Genomic DNA, 23,723 nt, shown 5'->3' with positions numbered 1-23,723 from the left:
CTTACTATTCCCTCAGTAAACCTTCTCTCAAAACTTACCTTCAATTTAATGTTAGACATCCCTTCCTTCTCTCTTACTTTTTCTGAAAGTTGTATTGCAGAAGGAGAGTAATCAATCCCTGTGAGATCAGTGTAGCCATACTTTGCCTAGATAGAAGCACAGAATCTTAACCAGTGCACTAGCAACATTTTTATCGAACAAATATATTCTGTATGTATAAGCCATCTCATCTCTCCTCCTATTAATGACAGAACAAAACCCAACCCTTTTACTCATTTTTTATTCCTGTTAGCATTACAAGAGCTAAATAGCTGGGGGAATGAGCTAAAATAATTCCATTCCACCCAATATCTCATAAAAAGAACCGTTGACTGAAAGCTGGTTTATGTCAACAAGTGGAAAACTGAGCAGAACTGGGAAAAGCAATACCCTGGAGGGGAACAGGGTCTCTTATCTACACCAAAAGTAACCTAGAAACCAGGAATTTTCAGTGATGAGAACACATGCTAATGCCAGATGCTTCACAATAAGCAAACCTCTCTGACACAGAACATTTGAGATTGAGCAATTATTTGGTTTATAACCCAAATTGTAAGAGCCAAAACACGTAATACATTTTATTAGTACAGAAATCCACTGCTAAACCTTACATTTTTCTAATTATTCATGCTAACGTCTATTTGAATGCAACTATTTGCATGCTACAAGGTCTTTGTATCAGCAATTTTCAGTCAGGTTATGCACCACGGAAGAGCACACAGAGACCTTCTGTTAATCTAAATCTGGAGTAGATAACAATAACCCAGTTTAGCTAACTCGGGCAGTGAGATCACAGCAACCCTTCTGCAAAGCAGGTGGGCACCTTGCATCAGCTGGAGCTGGGCACATGGGAGCGGGGCAATGACACATTTTCACTCCAAGGCAGAGGCTGAAGAGACCAGACCTCGGTACCACATGTGCCCGTTGGATTGGCTAAATCGAAACCTAACAGGAAGAGCTACGATTTTACATCCAGCTGCAGGGAACAACAGCAGAGAAAGGGAGGAGGCTTGGGTTTGTTTTGTTCTTGAACAATATATGGACTTGCACTAGGCACAGCGGTGTTGGGCTAATGGTTGGACCTGATGATCTTAGTGGTCTTTTCCAACCTTAATGATTCTATGACTTTAACTAGCATTAAGCAATGAGTTTTGTATCTGCTTGTTCCAAAGGCTGATACCACAACATGGGGAAATGACAATTCTTTAAAATGACCTCTCCTCCTTCCAGCAGCCCTTCAGCCCGTGTGAGCTCAAGGGCTAGCCAGCTGTTCTTAATTGAGGACTAATTTCAGCTAAACACAAAGACTACGTTGTTTTCATTTGATGAAGAACAGCATATTGCTCAGGCTTCTGCCCACATCCCTCCCCAGAGCAAACCAAGCTTCTCAACATGCCCGCATTGAAGACTTGGGGGGGTGGGGGGGAAGAGTACTTCCCACAACAACTCCTCTGTTTGAAGAGAAAGAGCTTGAGTCACTTCAGAGAGTTCCCATTCACTCCTATAGTCTCTGGGGCAGAGAAGGAAAGTTGAAGGACAAACAACACTAAATGCTGCTAAACCTGTACAGCCCAACTGCATACAGACAGGAAGGGATCATTCACTCAAGTACCAAACATGACCAAGCTGCATCCTGCAACTGGACTCCTGTTCTGGAGGTGGTACTTATAAGCACCCTCCAGCAGCTTCTTGAAAAAGCAAATTAAAGAGCAGAAGGCAGTAGGCAATGCTATCCGTACTGCCCTATGTGTGGGCTTCTGGTGCTGCCAGGCAGACGCCCTCATCTGGGTGGTGAAGACCCCTCACTTCAGAGACAGTTTTCCTTATTGTTGGCTCCCACAATACTTAATGGGGGAGGGAGAGAGAAAGTCGCAGCTCTATGCGGCAGCAACATTTCCATAGAAGAGCTGTAAGTTTCAGAAGGTAAAAGATTTTGGTCATCAATGCAGCCTACCAGGAAAGGGTCCCACTTAAGTATCCAAGACCCTCAAAGCAAGCAGAAAGAGAGGAGGCTCCAGCCACATTTCTCTTGGAGCTTACAGATGGACAGATCCCTGCCAAGTGTCTAGCTTAAATTTAGCAGCACAATGGATGTTCTGCCATCCAGCTGTGTAGTTGGGTCAGTTTACACAGGATACAGTAGTCCTCCTTGGTTTCGCTTTATTCCCTGCTTCTCAGGTGGCTATTCCACCTCCTTTTTGTGCACTATTCCCTGCTGGAACTGATAATGTCTTACTTAGACCTAGCTGCATTTAAGAGCAATTTTCTTACTGTATTTCCATTTTCTATTCTTGACTGCTAAAGGCATGGCCAGGGCCCAGTATTCTCCATGGAACTGTGCTCTATGGCACCTCTTCCTGTTCTGACGGCGGCCCAACACATACCCTCAGCAGCTGCCTTTCACAGAGGCACTATTAATGTCCCAGATGATGGAAGCCTAACTGCCTTTTCCAACACTGCCATTTCCGTCACATGAGCAAGTTTAGCTCCAACAGCAAAACTGTTCCACAGCAGCTGATGTGCTTGTTAAAAGAATCCTAAGTTGGTTTTCAAAGCCTGGCAGATAACACATACAAAAAATTCTTTTACAATAACTAGGCAAGCGAGATCCTGAATTATTTAGAAACAATGAACAACGTAATTTTTGAAGTCACTTTTTAAATGGAAACGAGACTGAAAATTTCCTATAAAAGAAACCATAGTACTTTGAGGTGTTTGATGTAAGGGAGGGTGCTCTTATTGCAATTTAAGAGTTTTGAAAAGCTAACAGGCTGTCATTTGCCTATCAGAGAAGGAAAATTTATTTCAGATTTGTAAGTGATGCCCATATAAAACTGAAGTCTTACAAATAAGGTTTTCCCGCTGAGTGTTTCAGCAGCAATGGAGCTGTATTTAACAATCATTATCAGGCTTCAAAACTAATTTCTTTTAATGAGATAAGCAATCCCTACTGTTCATCATAAGACTTCTCCCGCATTGCAGCATGGCAGCCAGTCCCCATAAAGACTTTAAACTCCCCTAAAATCAAAGCCCATGTTAAAAAAAATCCCATTATAAAATGGACTTTGACTTCCATTCCTTTCAGTTTCTACAGTAACTAATGGTGCCAACTGAGAACTTGGAACAACACAAACTGTGACAGCATGACAGGTCCTTTCTTTACCAATTCTCCTGTATTCAATCAAACCCAGGAAAAAAATAGCACAGCTCCTAAACACCTTGTATCCCTGTGTAAACAACACTGTAATACTTAGGGCAGATCTGGTATGGGGTTTGCACCCTAACAGAAATGGATACTTCTTCGAAAGAAGCCTTAACAACTTTTTAAGATATTTACATCAACAAATCAGGTTTAACCCAATTTTTACATCAACAACGAGTATTATTATCAGAACTAAGCGCGGAGAAAGGGTCCAGTTTTGCACATGCGAGTACATTGTGTATTACTCAATTTCCTTACCTGTGGGTGTTTTACACAACAATGGGAAGAAAAGCATTTTTAAATACAGCAAAATGGAAAAGTAAAATCAAAACAAGGGACGTTCAGGCTGACCCATTTAAAGAAATACTGTAAACTTCAAAAGCTGAAGCACTGACAATGTGGGCAGCACCAAGAAACCAGAAGCTTCAGCATGCCTAGCAAAGCAGCAAGTGTTTCCAGTTGTATGCTGTTGATAGGCCTGAGATTTTAAAACCTGCTGATGGCATTACTGGATTAAGGGGTTAGGCACCTGCATGCCACGGGCTGCCTGGCAGTCCCTTGCAATTACACTTCGTGTTTCTGACAGCACAGTCTTTTAAAGCATATCAATAGCAATGAGCTAACTTCACCTATACTCTTAAACCAAATGAAAATAAAAACTATTGCACAGCAACCAGCATGCTGTTGACAGGAAAAAACTACAATGTAGGTTGCTTGCTTTTTGTCTAAGTAACAGCTTGCCATGGTTATGACTGTCACCTCTGAGAACTGTATTTAAATTACTGCACTCAAAACATTGGTTCTGCACCAAAAGCACAAACTTCACAATATACCAACCAATTCGATCAGTAAAACACCATTTCCAGTCCCAATGTCAAGCACAGAGCAGTCAAGGGGAACCTTTTGTTTTTCCAACCATCTGATTATGCGAACCATACTTTCTTCTCCAAACCTGTGAAAAACAAGGGCTCGGGTAATGAAGACAGTGAAAATTACAAAAGGCACAGCAAATTTATTTCATCACTCCCTCCCTCCAGCTTTTGCAAAATACTTCTTCGTGAAACAGGTGGGTAGCAACTGACATAGTTCATACTCCATGCTTGCTTTGTTTAAACTAAAATGACTCAAATGGCCTTAAAATTCACCGCACCAGTAGCTCTGGGAGATGAAGCCCTGAGTATATTAGAAAAGGTGTCAGCAATGGAAACTTGTGTAGTTAAACCTGAGCTCAGGGAGGATAAAATGCTCTTTAGTAATATACCCTACAACTACCAGCTCACTTTCTGCATAATGACAGTCATCCAAGTGCAACTCAGAAATCTGCATTGAAATACTGGGAAAGAGAGGAACTGGTGACTTCAGGATTAAAATTTCCCATCATCTTGCCAACATCGAGAACCATTCAGTAACCTGCAAAGCTGCTGGCTGCGCTCTTGCAATCCCAATTTAAAAACAAAATAACAGAAACACTCCGGCGGAGAGATCTTACTTACCAAATTTCCCCAGCATCTCCAATGTCTTTAAAAGTTTGCAGTTCTCTCTCATATGCAGCATCCCAGCTAGAAGAAAGGAGAGAACATTGCAATTAACACCGGCAGAGATTTAGATTAAAGACTGAGGGGACGAAAGGCTGGGGAGACTGTTTCTGTTGAGTGATGCAAAAATAATTATCATTGTTGTCACTGTAAACCATGATGCTTATTTTAGATTAACTGTGCTCATGCAGTACAACATTGCAAAACATTAAATTCACGCTACTTATTTATGCTAATGGCTTTGGTTTCACTGTTTGTTCCTTTTTATTTTATGCTGTAAAATCAAAGATGGTCAAAAAAGCAATTTCAAACAATTTTGTTGTACAAGTTCAAAAGAGGATGTGAAGCAGCAGAAACTGCCAGCAATATGGGCCAAGCATTTTGCCGGGGGACTGGTGATGAAATCCAGCTCAACACTGGCTCCAAAAACTTCATAATGGAATTGCCTTGAAGACAAGGAGGGTCGTGGGTGTCTGTCTGTGAGATGACAACCAGCTGAGGGACAGTATTAAAGCAGGCCCACACAAAACAGCGTGAGAGGCTGCAGAAGGACACTGTCCATGCAACAAAGTTGTCTGACACTTGCACCAAACTGGAAAATCAAAAAAGCCTGGCAAATGGGTGACCTGAACAAAAATCAAACAAACCACTGTTGTGAAGTCTGCACTTCTTTTGCGCCATAAAAATGATCCATTGCATTGTGACATGTGACAAAATTCCATATGACAACCAATGGCATTCCATGCATTGCCTTGATCCCAGTGATGCACCAAAGCACTTCACCAAACCAAAGCTACATCAAAAGAAGGTCGTGGTCACTGTTTGGCAGTCAGCAAGCGAGTAGAATCATCCACTATTTCTTGAATTCGGGTGAAACTCTCCCATCAGAGAAGGATTGCAAGTAAACCAACAAAACACACCAAGAACTGCAGCATTTACGTCTAACACTGTTCAATCCAAAACTAGTTTGGACTAGTTCTTCTCCACAGTAATGCCAGACCACATGCCTCACAAATGGCTCTGCAGGGGTTGCACAAACCGGCCTACGGAACTCTCTCTCACCTCACTCCCTCTCAGCCCTCTCTACCACTCATTTCCACAATTTCAAGCCACCAGATAACTTTCTGCAAGAGGTTTTCTGCAACCAAGCAGCAGCTCAAAGCAGAATCAGTTCTGGGCCTCCAGAATTCTATGTTAAGGAATAAACAGACTTGTCTCTTATTGCCAAAAACGCACAGATTCTAATGGCTCTTATTTAAATTAATAAGTTTTATTCTAGGCTAAAACAGACTCCTTTACAGTTGATGAGGAAAGGGCGATGGTGCTAGCATCAACCTAACAAGCAGCAACGCCACTTCGTGCCCTGCGCTGCCTTGGCTGATTGGCTGCTGGCAGCGTCCTGCCCGCCAGGCACTGACTGCCAAGGCCCAGGGAGGCGCCAGACAGGGGCACCGAGGCCCGGGCCGGGCCGCCCGCCCTGGGGGTGGTGGGGCCACCCCACCCGCCCCCACCGCACTCACTGCGCCTGGGTGCCCAGCGCCGAGGGGCCGAAAGGCTCCTCCGCGCTCCGTTCCATGCCCGGCCGGAAGCGTTCGGCACCACAGAGCGCGGCGGCCAGAGCGCCCGCGGAGCCGCTCTGGCGCACAGAGGACACGTGCTCGCTGCCCAGACCGAAACACCCGGCCGGTGCCGGCTGCGGTGCCGCTCCCGCCGTGCCCGAGCCGAGGCGCTTCGCCTGCAAAAACTACGCGAAAGACCCAGCTATATCGCGCCGTTTCACAGGTTCAGCAAAGACTCGGGGACGCTCGCTCCTCCCGGCGCGCGTTCCCGGTAGCGCCTGCAGGCACCGGGCACACGTCCCGCCGGGGCGCATCGAACGGCGGGCACCGGTAACGGTGGGCTCTGGGATCGGGCGAAAGGTTCCGAGCCGCCCGTCTCCAGCGGAGCGCGATGCCACGCCTACGGCCGAGCGGAGCGGAACTACAGCTCCCAGCGGCACCCGCGCGGCCCCGGAAGCGGGGGGGTGGGGCCGGGCGCGGTGCATTGTGGGCGCGGCGGCGGTGGCGGCGGTGTCCGTCATGGCGGCGTCCATCTCGGGCTACACGTTCAGTTCCGTCTGCTACTACAGCGCCAACAGCAGCACCGACCACGTAGGTGCCCGTAGGAATGCGGCGCGGCGTTGTGGCTGCTGGGCTCCGGGACTCGCGTCGCTCCTCGAGCGGTGCTGCTGCTGGGCCGGCGGGGGCGGTGCCGCTTGGCGGCTGCCGGCGATGCGGGCCGCCCCCACCGCAGAGGGGGCGCGGGCCAGGGCCAGGTCTCCGTGGAGGAGGCCACCCGCCGCCCTGCGCCGCCGGATCAGACTGGGCCGGGCGCGAGACTGCGCGCCATACCGACCCGCCTGGCTTGTGGGGGCAGCGACCGCCTCTGCCCGCACGCGGCGGGAGACATCGCTTGCCTCCGCCAGCAGCCACCCCTGGTTATAGTGCGGAGCCGGGCTGCTCCTGTGTCCCTGTGCTCCGTTAGTAGGCTTTGACTCGGAGCTTGTGCACTTAATACTGCACCAGGGAACGGCATATCCGCCGCTTCATTGCTCGTGCCCAAACCACTCGCTTCTTGCATATTCTCCTTTCCCGTTTTCATAGAATAGTTTGGGTTGGAAGGGACCTCAAAACCCTCGCCGTTCAACCCCCCTGCCTTGGGCGGGGACACCTCCCACCGGATCGGGCTGCTCCAAGCCCCATCCAACCTCCCCTTGAACGCTTCCAGGGAATGGGCATTTGGAACTTCCCTGGGCAACCTGGGTCAGGGCCTCCCCACTCTCATCGTGAAGAATTTCTTCTGATATTTAGTGTAAACCTCCACCTTCCAATTTAAAGCTATGCTCTCTTGTCCTGTCACTACATGCCCTTGTAAAAAGCCCCTCCTCAGCTTTCTTGTAAGCCCCATTCTGGTACTGGAAGGTGGCAATAAGGTCTTCTCTGAGCCTTCTCTTCTCCAGGCTGAACAACCCCAACTCTCTCATCCTGACGTTATAGCAGAGGTGCTCCAGCCCTCTAAGAGTCAAAGACTTAGTCTTTAGTCAAAGTTACCTTCTGGGTTCAGAGTCCAGCCCAGTCTCCACATGTCACTTTGAGGGTGTCTCTGCAGTTGTAAGCTCCATTTTCCGTTGGCTTTGAAGCACTCCGATGACGCCTCATCCACCTGGTCTGTGTGTAGCTGGGACTGGAGGCACTCCTTTACCTGTTCCGTGTTTGCCTCATGTGTGTCGTGTATTACTGATGGAAGATTTCGATAGGACATTATTTTTGGACAGACTGTTCCTATGGTGTAGTGAAAGGGTGCTGGTAAATCAGAAAACCAATCTCAGTAAACCTAAGGACACATTATACTTTACTGCAGGTCAGATGTGTATTTAAAACTAAGTTTTGTAAGACTTTGTTTAAGAATTCTGTTTAATGCTAAGGAAGTTGCAGTAGATGACTGTATGTAGTGGGTTTTTTCCTATTTTTAGTCTTTTTTTCCCCTTTGAAATTGTAGGAAGGCTTTCTGCTAGGAGAGGTGAGACAAGAAGAGACCTTTAGCATTAGCGATTCACAGATCAGCAACACTGAATTTCTACAAGTGATTGGTAAGTAATAGAACTCTGAGAATTTCTGACCAAAGGATTGGTCAGTTTTTCAATTTTCAATATAGCAGTTCTGTAATATTTACTTCACTTTTGAGACCAGCAAACAATGTTACAGTGTTTCAGAATCACATTTGCTGCAGTATTTGTGTGTTCATAGTTGAGATGTGAGGAGGGGAAACAGACCTTTGCTAGATATGGGGAGTTTACGCATGTCCTTTTTTGGAGAAAAGATCGCTCATTGAATATTTCTATTTACATTTAATGATGGAGAAATTATGTATTTGGCTTTTGGTTCTGTAAAGAGTTTCCTGCTTCACATGGTTGCCTAAATACAAGCACGTGCTCAAAATAAAATAAATAGTTTGATTTAATAATGCTGAAAGGGAGGGAATTTCCAGTAGAGGATTTGGGTAATTGACATTATAGGCTGTCACAGCAAGCTTTGACGAGGAGTATTTGTCAGACAACTTGCTTTATTGATAAGCACAAGGTCTGTACAGCTGACTTGTTAGTATAAAGTGAAAGAAGACCCAGAATCCTGATGTTCAGTGTTGTTGGTTGAAGCAGATATTTTTAATCGTGAGTGGAAGTTGTTACGTGTTTTTAGCTCTACAGTTTATAGAAAACAAGAATCTCCTGAAAGAAAATGCCTTTTTTGTTTACACATATGTAATGTGATGTTAAAATACATCTAAATCATCTTCAAAAACCTGGATGTGTACATACCTGGTTTTGTGGATCCGATTCCAGATGAAATAGCAGGGTCTGCATAAGGCCTTGCTAATATGCAAACGTCTATGACTGACTCTCCAGCGTTATTCTGACACAGAACTAAAGGTCTGTGAAAGCGTGTGCTATGTTATGTTACATCTCACAATACCTGCCACCTTGAAGTACTAATGGTGATATATACAACAATCTAGAAGTTTAAGTAGTTTCCTTTTCCAGTCATTCTGAAGGAAACATGGGTGATAAATGGACTGTGTGAAGTGTTAGTTAATTACAATTAATTAATTGTGTTAAATAACAAAAAATAAAGTTGTAGGATTTTTTGTGGGCGTCTGTGATCACTATCAAAGTCTTGCATAAAGGCAGCAGCTGCTAGCTGTGTCTGCTCAGGCAAAGCTAGACCTAACTATTTGAGGTAACTGATCTTAGTTAGCACTGGCAGTGTAACACAGCGATGTCAACAAGGGCAGCCTCAGCCTGGTTCCATAAACCAAGTGTTTGTGGTGTTACAAGTTATTCCCTTTTTAGACACTGTTTTGTCACATTCCTGGTTACAGTTATGTTCTGAAAAGGGAAGTTAGCACAATCGCATGCCTCCAACTACACATATACACACACTCGCTTCTAGGTATTTTTGGTTACCAAATTATTACTTCAGTATTTATTCATCAACATTAACTCTTGAATTCCCAGTTCACACCATGAACTGAGAGTGATGGTTTTGTGGCACTGTTGTCACAGATGAGCTTTAATATTCGTAGGTGTCTGCTATCCCAAAGCTTAAGTGGTGGTGTTTGAGTATATATACATGCGTGTGTACATATATTATGTGTGCTCTTTATATATAAAACAATAAGTCAATGTGTAAAACATTCAGAATGATGGCTGCTTTCTGTGTTCTGAGCAGTAGGCTTGTTGCTCCTGGTTTTCAGAATGTGAGGCCTGTGTAGCAACATAATCACCAGAGAATCAAGTGTATATTCTCAGTAGTTGTAATCAGGATATCTGCTGGAAGAAATTGGTCCAAGGTGGAATAATTAAACTTACAAAATTGCTTCCACAGATTCCTGTATGCCAGTGTGAGAATACAAGGTTTTTACACTTTTAAGCAATTCCAAATAAAGACAGTTAGTAACTGTCAGAGCAGCACCACGAGGGGCTCTTGCCAATGACAAGGCACAGTTTCTTGGGCTGTACGCCTGCCGTGGGCATCCAGGTGGCTGAACATGCTGAGGTGCCAATCTGTGTAGTCTGTTGGTCTTGAGAATTGTGATCCAATTCTGAACTGATGGCAGCCCGTGCCTGTCGGAATGGCAGGTGGTGAGTCACTTCCCAAGAAGGAAGATTCCAAAGCTGTTGCTAAACACTCCAGCAGGGTTCTAATACAGACGATGGAAGTACTATTGCTACACAAGTGCTGTTCAGTCTGTGCAAGTAGTTTCAAACGAAAGCTGTGGATCAAGGTATAGTGATATGAACAAATGTTAACCTCTATGTAGTAAAAGGTCAGAGTATATGAGAACTTTAAAAAATACTAAATGCCACAAAAAAATAAGTTGTGCTTGGTGTTAGATAGTGTAACATGTTACAACTTTGCTGCTTAAATACTATTTTTAGTATTTAGTATTTGTTACAGCTCTTTAGTGGAATAAAAATACTGCTGCGACTTCTTAATACTTCATGTAACAGAATTATAAATTGCAGCTAAAAGTTTTGGAATGATGTTTAACCCGTTTTCTCATCATAAATTGTTTGGCTTGCCTGGTTAAATACTCCAATTTGTAACATTTCAGTGATTCCCTTCACCACTCCCTTTTATATTCGTTGCTGCTGTAATAAACAGTGTATGTGGATGCCAGTAAACTGTTGTGCCAAGGTGTATCAAAATTAAAAAAATCATAAATGCCTTTGTGAGGAGGGTGCAACCGTAAAATAGTACGGAAAGTCATCTGAGGCTCTGAGATATGTGTGTATCCGAGCAAGTGTGTCTTGCTTACTGGTAAAATAATTTCCTCTGTGAAATGGCAGATGAAAGGGAGAAGCTAGTTTCCCAGGTGTGGTGCCGTGTCATCAAGTGTTGTTGAAATGTTAAGGGCACTGTGCGGTCTGACATAAATGTTTATTTGCTCAGTAGCTGAGATGTGGAAAGTTCATGCAAGATATGCTGCTGTAATTTCTCTTTGCCTTGAGGAGTTGAACATACATCTCTTTTTTTGTTTGTTGTTGCAGAAATCCATAACCATGAGCCTTGTTCAAAACTTTTTAGGTAAGCGTTTTCTGTTGTCTTCCTGTGTTGGCTGCAGAATGTAAAAATAGGAAGCTCACAGAAATATATTAGTATTTCAGACATACTTACCAAAGTCTGCATTGCTCGCTCATCTGATGGTATTGAGGGAATATGTGTAAATGGCACCACCCCTGGCAATGCAAGGATGAGTTTACAGTTGTAGTAGCACTTGCCTTAATGTTAAATGTTAGGTTAGAAAGTGTGCCGAGGGAGCTAGTACAGGCTTATTTTTCTGTCTCTCTGAATTTCCACCTCATATAGTTAGTGGAGGTAGGAGACCAGTCATGTCAAGTCACATCACCGATAGCTGGGATGATGTCAAAAGCAATGTAAATGTTTGTAGTCTTAGGTCAGCTCTGCTTGGGCCTGTTTGGATCACAGGACACCTTGTGTGCCTGAACCTTGGGAACTTGCTACAAAACAACTTACAAAACAAGTTGTTTTGTAGTTAGTTGTACCGACTTGCACCAACTAATTATTCTGAAACTTTCATCTTACTGGGCTTTTTTGCCTTCTGATCTCTTGTACTTCAGAATTTAAATTAAATATAAGTCTAATATATTCTGTTTAGCAGCTTCCATCTCTTATATGTAGCTTTTCTCTGTAGTCTTCACTTGTTATGCAGTAGTGGCTTCTAAATTACTGTCTACAAATTCTTCTTAGAAGGAATTCCCAATTGATCTCCTCTTGTCTTTATTTAGAGATTTCCAGCCCATTAAGAAGACACAGTACCTTAGATATTATGATTGACATTAGTTACATTAGAGAGAAAAGCTGCAGTCTATCATTTGCTGTCTGGTAATTACAGAGAGGGTACTCAGCCCAGAGATTTAAATGCTAGTGACTCCACACGTCAAGATAATATCCCAGTGTCTAATAGGCTCTTCCTGATTCCTGGTGGTGCATTGTACAGCACATATCAAAACCGATCACATTTACTGCTTCTCCCTAGTGAAGAAATGAGTTGTTAGTAACTGAGCTGATGGAGGGAGTGGAAGATGTCTGTATTTCACTACATGCTTTCTGTGCAAGTGAACTGCTGCATTTATTTACATCAGAGCACTGGGGAAACTCTCACTGCTTGTGTAGCCTTTATTGGTACTGGAGCAGGCTGTTGCAGACGCTGATTTTGGGGCATTCTCCCTTACCTTTTCACTGAAGTGCAGCCCGTCAGAGGAAGCCTAGCAGTCATCCTCTCTGTTCTTGTTGGCTGGCACTGCTAGTGTTGAGTGTAATAGGCTTGATTCCAGGGCTTTTACAAACATGGGGGAAATGAACAAGAAGCAAAGATTTTAAAAGGACTGATTTCTCTGTCTGTTCAGTTTTCAGATGCATGTGTTTCACTACATACTAGTTGCTCATCTCATCCCATAAGAAACTTATTCTTACAAAGTGTAGAAAGAGAAGTAATTATATATCCACTATTTACGAGAGTATATAAATATTGTGAACGTGAATTCAATGAATTATGCAAATATTATATATATGTATCTCAAATTAGTAGTTAGTTGTGGTCCTAATATTCAAAATAACTTAAATCTGAAAACAAATTTTACTCCCACTCTTATTTAGCAGCCAAATACTGAGCTCAGGACTGTTTGTTGTGGGTTTTTTTTCACCCCGCACACAAGAGTTGAGATCATAGACCTCTAAAACAGGGTGTTCCCCTGCACTGCTTTAGGTGTTAGTGATATCAGCTCTTGAAAGAGACTAAGGACTTGGCAGGTAAGTCAAGGAGGAATCTGTTTTCAACTGGTTTTCTTTTTATCATGACATATGGTCTACTTGAATTTATAAACCTATGTAGACAGACCTGTAAATTCTTAAATCTGTCGTGTCCTCACCATAACAACTTGTCAGGGCTTGGGCCTAAGTTCTGTAAGCAGAGCCATATGGAGAGATGTGATAATTCGGAGTGTTACTGACCTCAATAAAACTGTTCTGGCTTCAAGTGTCCAATCATGTGAGTCTAATTGCAGGACTGGGGCTCAAGGAACTGATTTGTAGTTGCATGTCCTGCTTTTCTTTCCTATTTGGCAGGTAGGGCTCTTCTAATCAAAGCAGGGTTTCACAGCATGCTGGTCAAAATGAAATTACACAGTCCGTTTACGTACAGACTCCTTGTTGTAGGGGCTGGCAATGAAATACTGGGCACCAAACTAGTGTGTGCAATGAAAGCATTTTACAGCTTGTCATTACAGGCATCTTGTATTTCATTACTAGTGGCTTAAAGGGGGATAGAGTTTTTGTGCCAGCTACTCTTATACGTTTAAATTAAATGCTCTGCCTCTTCCTTTGTGAGGAGCTACCCCTCTCTGTCAGCTATGCAGACTGCTGAGGCTTCCGACTGTGCTCCAGAGTCAGTTTTCTTATCTATGTTCTATCAGTTATGTCAGTTATTTTAAGTAGATGGGGCGGATGCTGACCTGTCTTGATTAAGGTAAAACTGTAGAAGTTGCTTTGTCATGTACAGAATACCACCTGTCTGAACAATACTCAGTGTATAAATTATTTACTTTGTGTATAGAGTGTGTGTGTACAACTGTGTACCTACTATTCTCTCTTCCTTTTTTTGGTTCCAGCTTTTATGACTATGCAGGCAAGGTTAATGAGGAGAGTTTGGACAGGATTCTTAAAGACCGAAGAAAAGTAAGTTTTCTATCTTTTCCTCCTGTCTCATTAGAGCGTATAGTTAGAAAGAGCAATTTTTGAAAACAAATGAAAAAAAGTAGTTAACCAAAAGAAATTATTTCTTCCACAGATCTGATGGTTTGTTTTGACCCAAGGCTTATTCTATACAGAAAATTTATGATACTTAGGTTAAACTGGGAGCAATCTCTAAATTTCCTGAAGAAATGCAAAGGATTTAAGTTCAGGCCTCCAAGAGGAAAGGTCCAGTATTAAGCCACTCAAATTTCTGAGCTAAGTGTGTAGCATAACAATTGTGTACTGTCCTGCTGAAACCAAGAAGAATGTAGCTGATGTGAGAATCTATTCTGAAGAGTTCATTTAGAAGAGTTGTCACGATATAGCCTCATAATTGCAGTTTTTTCATGTCTGTTTTAAACTGGAAAAGCTGTTCTATCAGTTGTGTCAGATGTTGTCATCGCTTTCTCACACATACGTTGTTAGCAGCACAGCTAGCATTAAGCAGATTAAATTTCAGTAGTTACTTGGAGATGAGCCAAACTGTTTTTCTATGTTTCGTCTCATTCCATACTTGCAGTGCACTGTCTTTCTAATTATTGAATAATTGCATTGGAAGTTCTCATGAACTGATGCATCGATGAGCAGAGCTGAAGTTGTGATTCCTGCTGTAGTGTAGCAAATCTGCCAGCCCACTTGCTGTGGCAGAAGGGTGGATGACTGACCTGCATGATTCGATTGTGGCAGCTGTGAACATCATGAGACCTAGCAGAAAAGCCTCGCTGGTACATGAACTTGGCTCTCAAGGTCTGGTTAGTGCCAGTGTGAGGTCAAAGTAGGGGTAGCGAAAAAAAAAAGAGCTTTTCTCTTGCTGTATTTTACACAACAGCAGCAAACCAATGGTGTTCCAGCTGCCTGTAGAGCTGCCAGTTGCATTTCACTAGTAGCAGAGCTAACAATCAAGGCATGACCTTGTTGGGCTCTTGGGATTTCTGTCCTCTGAAGGCAGCTGGGGTGTAAATTCTTACTCTGGTCCGAGTAGGAATGCCTACTGTGTGAACTGATCATCACTGCGCGAAGTGTGATGACAGTTGCCTAATTGCTAGTTGAATTTGCAGTCTTGACTTTCTGTTCAGCTTACCCACCTGAACTGTAGACTTTTGCTTACAGGCAAGGCTTAAGTTGGGGAGAGATCTTTAGGGAAGCAAGTCCTAAATCTGTGCAACTTCTGCAATACTCATTGTAATGTTTTTTTTTTCTTGTCTGTTTTTTCCAGCAAATGCTCTCAGAATAAACTCCTCTGTGTATGCTAATATATTTATGCCTAGTGTATAAGTGCTTTATGTATATATTCATGCGTACAGACATGCACATCTTTGTGCTGATGATGGAGTGATGATCTGATAATGTGGATCCTGAATTATGTAACCCTGTACCTCTACTCTTGAACACTGCAGAGTGTGTGACATTCCCCTTCAGGAGACAAGGCAAAAAATATGATTTAGAAATGCTTGTCTCCCGCTAGTTTTCAGTCGGATTTTGTTAGGACCTGCCTTGCGGGGGAGCTCTGGCAAGATGCATTATCTGTGCTGAGAAAGCAGGCAGAACTGGAAAAATTAAAGCTTACAAGTGTCATGTGGTTAAAGCACTACATATTTAATGATGTTAATTGTCATAATGACCAAAAAGAAATAAATACTGCTGTCTGGGAAGCAAGACAGTCTTGTATTCTCTTTTGTTACCAAATAAGCACGTTTTATTAAATTCAGCCTAAGTAACTGTGGAGATTTACCATAACAAGTTAACAATGCTTCCGATTTTTTGTATTTAACCTGGGAGTCTCATTTAGTACGTAGAATCTGCTCTATTCCACTGAATATATACATGCATCACTACATAATAGTGCCTGTTCCTGGGACTCTTCCTACACCAAATCATTAATGATGTGGCCTTTTTCATTAATCTCTTCAAATAAATGGCAGTTTACATGAAGTAAGGCTGTTTAATGCATGCTGTATTCAAAATCATTCTTGAGATGGAATGGGTCTTATCTGATGTGCATGCACATCTTTCACAGTTAAATACACACCGAGATGATTTTATCGCTGTACACAGCAGGTTGGTCCCATGTGTCTTGTAAACAGATGTGAGTTTGTGAAGCACTGGAAATCTCTTACAAATCAATGCAAGTGAATAGGCAGTTGAAATATTTAGGCTGAAGAAACGCCACATTTGCTGTGTTTGAAAACAGCTCAAGTCTTGTAATTGGAAGATCCTCCGTTTGTTGCGGAGGTTAAACGGTGGAAGTATATTGGAAATGGGATCCTGCGTGCTACTTAAGGAAACACAAGTGTTTGTAACACGCTAAGGCTGAGCAATCAATAGTTGTGTTGTACAAGGATGTCCTTGTTTCAGGTTATTTAATAGATGAGAGCCTCTAGTAATTCAGTCCAGTTTTGTTGTAATAAAGCTTTTGTCTAACCCGCATGATACCACAGTGTTAGCAACTTTATTGTCAGTAGGAAAATCGGTGTCTCAGTTTATACCTTTTTTCTAATGTACTTTGATTACAGAACGTTATTGGATGGTACAGATTTAGGAGAAACACGCAGCAGCAAATGTCATATAGAGAGCACATCATTCATAAACAGCTGACACACATTCTTGGAGTGCCTGATCTTGTCTTCCTTCTCTTCAGCTTCATTTCCACTGCAAACAACTCAACACATGCTTTAGAATACGTGCTGTTTAGACCAAACCGAAGGTAAAAAATCTCTGTATATGAACCGATACTCATTTTTTGTTCTGCTTCTTATTGCTATTCTTTATACTCTAATCTGTTTTGAAGCTTGTACAATGACGCTTAAAGGAGAATTTGTATTTGGCAAATGATGCCTTTGTGTACAACTATTACTGATGACTGCTTTTTTTTTTTTTTTCTGTGCAAGTATTTTATGAATTAAAGTTTTGGGGTCAGCAAAAGTTTTTTTCCAGTCCTTAAATCTTCAGACAACAACAAAAAAATACCTTTTAAGAGAAATCAGATGTCAGTACCATCTTTCTTTTAAAAGGCCTGAATGTAGCTTTGCTTTACTCTTCTTGTGTCTGTGATAGTTTGAATGCATCGTTGTCATGTTCTAAGCAGTACAGAGGTAGGTCCATCTCAGGGGAGTTTTTGATTAGGTGTTTATTTTGAGCACAACTTCTAATATTTAGCAGCTTTATAATAAACCTAACGCAGAAGCTTTAAAATTAGATCAGTCGTGATCATCAGAGAGGTGAGATAATATTAAGGATATTGTAAATAATCTTTTGAATATGAATTAAGAACTCTTTCTAAACTTTCTCTGCAGGTATAATCAAAGAGTGTCACTTACTATTCCTAATCTAGGCAACACTAGTCAACAGGAATACAAAGTTTCTTCAGTGCCAAATACTTCTCAGAATTATGCCAAAGTTATTAAGGAACACGGGTAAGGATTTTTTCTTTTGCGGATGATGTACAGTCATCAAGCTCTGCCTTCTTTACCTTCCAAAGCGTAGTGTAAATATACATTTCAAGCAGTAAAACCTAGTTCTGGAAGAGAATGGGTTGTTCCTAGTGTACTTTTTCTGCTTAGAATCAAATCTTTTAGAAACACAAAGGGAACTCAATGTGCTAATGAGAAGAGCAGAGTTACTATGGCCAGTTGGTGCTGTGGGCATTGCAGCTGGTGGATTCTTACTTGATTTCCACCCACCCACCCTGACAAATTTGGTGTGCAAGCTTGCTTTAAAATTTGAACTCTGATTTGGAAGTCTCATTTTTTTTTTAAGTCGTTTCAATTAAATGCTGCAAATGCAAAGTAATTCTTCTGACTGTTAACTATGAAATTATGCAAAGTAAGGATTTCTGCACAAGTTTCATCTCATTGTTTGTTCCAGAAGGAATTTGGGTATTGAATATGCTGCTGTCCAAATTCTGGTTCTTGGGAGTAAAGTGTATCTTTAGCTGTATAAAGTAAAATAGATTTCAGAAATATAGCGATTAACTGCTTAACAGCATGTCAAAGAGAGAATGAGATAGAAACTTGTGTTTTCTATCTAATTATTTCTACTTTTTTTTAGTACTGATTTTTTTGACAAAGATGGAGTGATGAAGGACATCAGGGCTATATATCAAGTTTATAATGCGCTTCAGGAAAAAGTGCAGGTAACTTCCTTTATTTAATATTGGTCAGTATGTATGTGGCATCTTTTATTTGTCTTTTGGATAAACCAGAAGTGGAGAAGGTGGAGATTTTTGGAGGTCATGAACTGCAGGGAACTAAGTCTGACTTTAATAATGGAATGCATCAGTTTCTATTTAATGTGCATTTGCAGTGGCTGCTGTAAAAGCGGTTGATACAAATACCATCAGCTCTTTCTCGTTTGCAAGTAATCGTGACTTAATTCTTAGTGATTTCTGAGAAACATTAGCTATTTTTAAACGTGTGCAGAAAAGCCTTGCAGTTGGCTGTAGGGTTTTGCACAGGTTTAAAGGCTTGCCTGTGTGAGTTCAAGCATGACTGCTGGCTCTCGGTGTATAGCATGCAGGAAAGAGCTCCATCTGTTAGTTAGAACTGGTGAATGTTTTGTGAATTCTGCTCCGAATGTGGGAAAACATCTAAAAGTGCTTGTGTGTCAAATCTGCTAAATGTAAGCTTGTTGATTCACTAGCTTGTCCTCTGTGAAGAGCCAGTAGGTGTGCTGCCTCAGAAGCACACACATTCACTAATTGTGCTGTAGTCACAGCTGATTTCCGGGCTTTCCCCTTACATCTATCTTGAGGGATTTGTGTCCCTGCTCCAGCTTGGCTTGGCCGGTGCATGCAAGGCAGTAGTCGCTCCAGCCATTCCCTGACCATGCCTGCACAGGAGAACTACTGTTTCGCCGTGGAAGGTGCCACTTTCTAACCTGCCTTGTAAGAAGGTTAGAAACCTGCCTGGCATTGAGAAGGCAGACAGCTTTCATGCCAGCTTCAGGAGACATGAAAACGTATTTTTAGAACTCTATCCCATTAGCTAATGCTGTTATTCTGTGATGCTGGTTTTGCCAAGAGCGCATATATTCTTTTTCAGCTCTGTAGATGAGATCACTAATAGTAACCTTTTGGAGCAGAAACAGTAAATGGCTACTGACTTACTGTCTAAAACTTATCAGTGCTTTTAGAGTATTCTGTGCTCTTCAGAACTGATTGTGTTTAATGGTATGATGAGTATTTAATTTCTGAAGAGGTAAACAATATCCACTATAACATGTTTAGATTTAAGAAGAAATCAATATTATCCAGAACCGGTTTTAAACTCAGATCCTTCTATGAAAATGTCACCTTAATTTCCTAACCAATATAGGGAAATCTTGGGTCTTGTTTCTTTAATAGAGGTATTAGTTAGGAGATCAGCTTGGGACAGTTGTCTCTCTAGTCAACTGTTTCATACCCCAATTTGAATTTGGTCTAGCACAGAAGTGTATGCCTTTATGCTACGCTTTAAAACCATGCTACTATAGTATCATTATTGTGCTAACAACATTGTATTTAAGAAAAAATAAGTGGTCAAGTCTCTTTAACCAAGTGGAAGAACTGAGTTTGGATATTATTACAAATCTTCCTGCAATTATGAATTATTTGGAGATCCTTTTCCTGTCGTGCAGCAGTTGGGAACTGGCAACAGACAGTAAAGAAAATGATCTTCAGGTTGAATATTATGCTCTGATATAGTTAAATCTTGCTCTTCGTTTTGTGCTTTTAATGGCTTCTTGTCTTGTCGTAGCTTTATTAATGTTGTCATGGGAGTCTTTCCTGTATTTTTGGAAAAACTTAGCATATCTTATGTTTTTCTCCTAGGCAGTATGTATAGATGTAGAAAAAAGTGAACGTGTTGTTGAATCTTTTCAAGCTGATGTAGACAAGTTAAAAAGGCAAATCGCACAAAAGAAAAATGAAAAAGAGCAAGAAATAAGTAAGTTGCCTTTTAATTTTTTTTTTGGTTTGGAAGCAGATATTTGTGGCATTATTTTGAGTTGTATTTGTTCATAGCAAAAGGAAAAAAACACCACATTGGGAAGAATATCTGATGGATTTACACTGAATGATACCTGAACTGTGAAAGCATGCATGCTGCAGATATTTCCATAGGAGTCATCCGTTGTGAGCAAACTTAAAACATAGGTGAGAGACAAAGCTCTGGAGGAAGAACAAGAAACTCAGTTCTGGAAATAACAGAGGGAAAGAAAAAGTGGAGCCAAGTCAGGAACGGAAAGAGCAAATCTAAGCACTGAAGAGATCGGTTTTGGAGTATTACGTAGAAACAGTACACTGTTTACAGGACAGTAGCTCTCAGTGGTGTTACCTAAAGCTGTGTCTGCGAGTAAAAGACCGTTTGGATGGGTTAACACCCTAAGCTGTGCAATAGTGCCCTCTGCTGCTGTGACTGGATATTTTATTTTCTCCAGGCAGCCAAGTACTGTTACCACAACAGCATTTTAGAGCAAAGTTTGAACTGTCAGCCCACTTCTCTAAGGTTCTTCCTTCTCTGAACCTCAAAGATAAGGTAAAGAGCCAGCATCTTTCTCAAAATACATCAACAAGAAAAGGAGGACTAGGGAGAATATTCAGTCTCTATTGGATGCAGAAGGAACTACAGTGACAGGGGATAAGGACAAGGCTGAGGTATTTAATGCCTTCTTTGCCTCAGTCTTTAATAGTGAGGAAAGTTGTTCCCTATGCGTACAAACCCAGGAGTTAGAGGAGCAGAATGAGGCTCCCATGATTGAAGAGGAGGCGGTTAGAGACTTGCTTGCCCAGCTAGACACCCACAAGTCTATGGGGCCGGATGGGATCCACCCAAGAGTATTGAAGGAGCTGGCAGATGTCCTTTCCAAACCCCTTTCCATCATCTTCCAGCGGTCCTGGCTGACTGGGGAAGTTCCACTGGACTGGAGGCTGGCTAATGTTGTGCCCATCTACAAGAAGAGTTGCAGGGAGGATCCAAGGAACTCCAGGCCTGTCACTCTGACCTCAGTGCCAGGGCAAGTCATGGAACAGGTGATCTTGAGTGCTATCATGAAGCACATGCAAGAGAACTGGGTGATCAGGCCCAGTCAACACGGGTTCACAAAAGGCAGGTCTTGCCAAACCAACCTGATCGCCTTCTATAACAAAATGACTCAACTGCTGGATGGGGGAAAGGCTGTGGCTGTAGTCTTCTTGGACTTCATTAAAGCCTTTGACACAGTTTCTCACAGCATTCTGCTTCAGAAACTGTCAGCCTCTGGCCTGGACAGGCGCACACTCCTGGGTTGAAAACTGGTTGGAAGAAAGCCTGGAGAAGAGGAGGCTGAGGGGTGACCTTATTACTTTCTACAACTACCTGAAAGGAGGTGTTGGAGAGGAGGAAGCCGGGCTCTTCTCCCTAGTGACTGAGGACAGGACAAGGGGAATGGCCTGAAGCTCTGCCAGGGGAGGTTCAGGCTGCATATCAGAAAGAAATTCTTCACAGAAAGAGTCATCGGGCACTGGCAGAGGCTGCCCAGGGAGGTGGTCGAGTCACCTTTCCTGGAGGTGTTCAAGGAATGGGTTGATGAAGTGCTTAGGGACATGGTTTAAGAGATTGTTAGGAACGGTTGGACTCCAGTGGGTCCTTTCCAACCTGGTGATTCTATGATCAATCACAGACCATTTCAAAGATGGAAGTGGCATGAGTCACTGCTGTTTCCTGCTTGGCTGTAGATGAGACAACTACTAGATGAGCTAGGAAGAAGTAAAGATGGGTATTTAGAGTGACTGGATCTGATCCCAGTCCATACAGCAAAAGACAGGGAAGGAGGAGGAAGAGCAGTTGGTGCTAGCCTCTAGGTACTACCAATGAGATGCAAATGCTGGGCTGAAAATTTATGCCAGAGCAAATAACCATGTGAAAGGGCTCAAATAAGGAAACACATGGCTTGTATCTCTGTAATCTTTTTAGATGTAAGTAGCTAAATACTGAAGCTGGCCTTCTGTTCTCTGGGTTTCTCCACATTGGGAGTATTTTCTTGGTTTTAGTGAGTTAAATCTTCCAGTTAAGAGTGGGTGGAAAAGGAGGCATTGGATTCAGATCCCTGCAGTAGTGTTGTGTGAGACCTTGTCATTCTGACAAGCTTTTGGTTAACAAGTTATGACTTTAACACTATAGCATAAAAGTCAGTTGAGACTTTACTTACCACATTGCTGCAATAATTTAGTACATATAGCAGCATGTTCGAGTGGATAGTGAGTGCCATGTGCCAGGAATCTCCCACCACAGTTCTCATATCATGGGCTGACAATGGAGTGCTGTTACGTAGCCACTTGAAGGGAACATTCTTTTTATTACTGGAGAGACATCTAATTTACTTTATTGAAGGAACTATTTACCCTTGATTTTTGCTTTTTCCAGAAGGATGGTGTTACAGTAAGTAGAGCTGATGGCATTTTGTCTGTCCCCTAGCTGATGAGTGTTTGAAGGTTAATAACGAGTTAGAAACCAGTCAAAAACTCTAGTCTCTCCCAGTGCTTAACTTCAAACTTAAGCAGTGCAAGGAAGTTTTTCTCACTTATGAAGTATATTACTCTAAGGTGCCTTCTATCTAAGAGGATAGCATCTTACATAGTCATCAGTACAAAAATTGCTGAAGGTGAGTAGTGGAGACTGAGAGGAAAAGATCTAGCACTGGTGTTTCAAAGCAGTGCCCAGGATGGGCATGTAATAATAACAACAAGCGGGAAAGAGGAGAAAAGAGCAAAGGGCTGGGTGGGTGTGGTATGTTACTGCTAGTTAACGTAAACTACATTGCAAAGTAAGCATTCAGTACAGCGATGTTCTCTGCTTTTGTAGGAATGCAGCAAGCAATTTTAAGCAGGCAAATGACAACAGATAACTTGGAACCTATGTTTGTTCCACGAATGTCCTACACTGGATTTGCTGTGGAAGGCTGCACACTTGACGATTCAGATGTCTCTGATCCTCCCCCTCCGTATTCTGACTTCAGTGCAACTAATCAAGAAAGTACTGTTGGTTATGGTCTCCTAGAAAGCAATGTTTTTATGCCTCGACCTCAAACAGTAGGTTCTTCCAGTTATGTTTCCACAAATGCAGGATTGAAATATTCTGGCAGTGGAGCATCCATGCCATCTTCCCAAAGAGCGGTTGGTGACAATGTTGATGAATCAGAAGACAGTGATTATGAAAATTTGCTTGAACCTACAGAGTCATCCGACAGTGAATACTCGCAGACAAGGGATTCACGACCTTCAGCATATCCTGATGGCGATTCCAGGAACACTCAAACTTCTCAGATTTGATGGGGGGGGAAATTCACATGACACTGTTTTTTCATAATTGTTACAGACAGATTTTGGGGATTTAACCTGGAGGAAATGAACTACACAGGATTACTGTGCACACAAAATGTAGAAGACTTGCACTAGATGGTTTATTCACCTTGTGATACATTTTGCAAGTTTTATAATGGAATCATTAGGATAATCAAGTTGTACTAATACTGATGAGGTTCATGGATGTACTGGTAAATTTAGGCAAGATGAAATTCTTAGAGATCTTGTAGCTTTTGTTGCCGTATTTTCTTTAAGACAATAAATTGGGATGTAGTAACTAA

At 42.2% G+C, this 23,723-nt stretch overlaps 2 protein-coding genes across 4 annotated transcripts in view; one reads left to right on the top strand and one right to left on the bottom strand.

The window, feature by feature from the left end:
• Positions 1–8,257, bottom strand: part of EEF1AKMT2 (EEF1A lysine methyltransferase 2) — a 14,192-nt gene extending 5,935 nt beyond the window's left edge. Inside the window, exons 1-4 of one of the 3 annotated variants that reach the window (XM_054071014.1) lie at positions 7,866–8,257; positions 4,735–4,800; positions 4,079–4,209; positions 39–146 (exon numbers count right to left, since the gene is read on the bottom strand). In XM_054071014.1, the coding sequence (XP_053926989.1) occupies positions 39–146; positions 4,079–4,209; positions 4,735–4,800; positions 7,866–8,076 (516 nt within the window). In that variant the 5' untranslated portion in view covers positions 8,077–8,257. Of the gene's footprint in view, positions 1–38; positions 147–4,078; positions 4,210–4,734; positions 4,801–6,296; positions 6,431–7,865 lie in introns of those variants that run through there. The other 2 variants (XM_054071016.1, XM_054071015.1) reach the window with 2 other exon arrangements.
• ABRAXAS2 (abraxas 2, BRISC complex subunit) lies at positions 6,351–23,723 on the top strand. Its single transcript, XM_054071011.1, has 9 exons — positions 6,351–6,926; positions 8,314–8,404; positions 11,363–11,399; positions 14,003–14,069; positions 16,640–16,830; positions 17,420–17,539; positions 18,174–18,258; positions 19,933–20,047; positions 22,943–23,723. The coding sequence occupies exons 1-9, from the start codon at positions 6,351–6,353 to the stop codon at positions 23,407–23,409; spliced, it is 1,749 nt and encodes a 582-aa protein (XP_053926986.1). The 3' UTR covers positions 23,410–23,723.

The sequence above is a fragment of the Cuculus canorus genome, chromosome 7, assembly GCF_017976375.1.
Source record: "Cuculus canorus isolate bCucCan1 chromosome 7, bCucCan1.pri, whole genome shotgun sequence".
In the NCBI taxonomy this organism is placed as follows: Eukaryota; Metazoa; Chordata; class Aves; order Cuculiformes; family Cuculidae; genus Cuculus; species Cuculus canorus.
This window is presented reverse-complemented; position numbering and strand designations above follow the sequence as displayed.

Coding starts and splice junctions, on each gene's coding strand:
- ABRAXAS2 (XM_054071011.1), top strand. CDS start 6,351: ATGCCCGGCCGGAAGCGTTCGGCACCACAGAGCGCGGCGGCCAGAGCG. Junction 16,831..17,419: donor CTGTTTAGACCAAACCGAAG/GTAAAAAATCTC, acceptor CTTTCTCTGCAG/GTATAATCAAAGAGTGTCAC. Junction 18,259..19,932: donor CGCTTCAGGAAAAAGTGCAG/GTAACTTCCTTT, acceptor TTTTTCTCCTAG/GCAGTATGTATAGATGTAGA.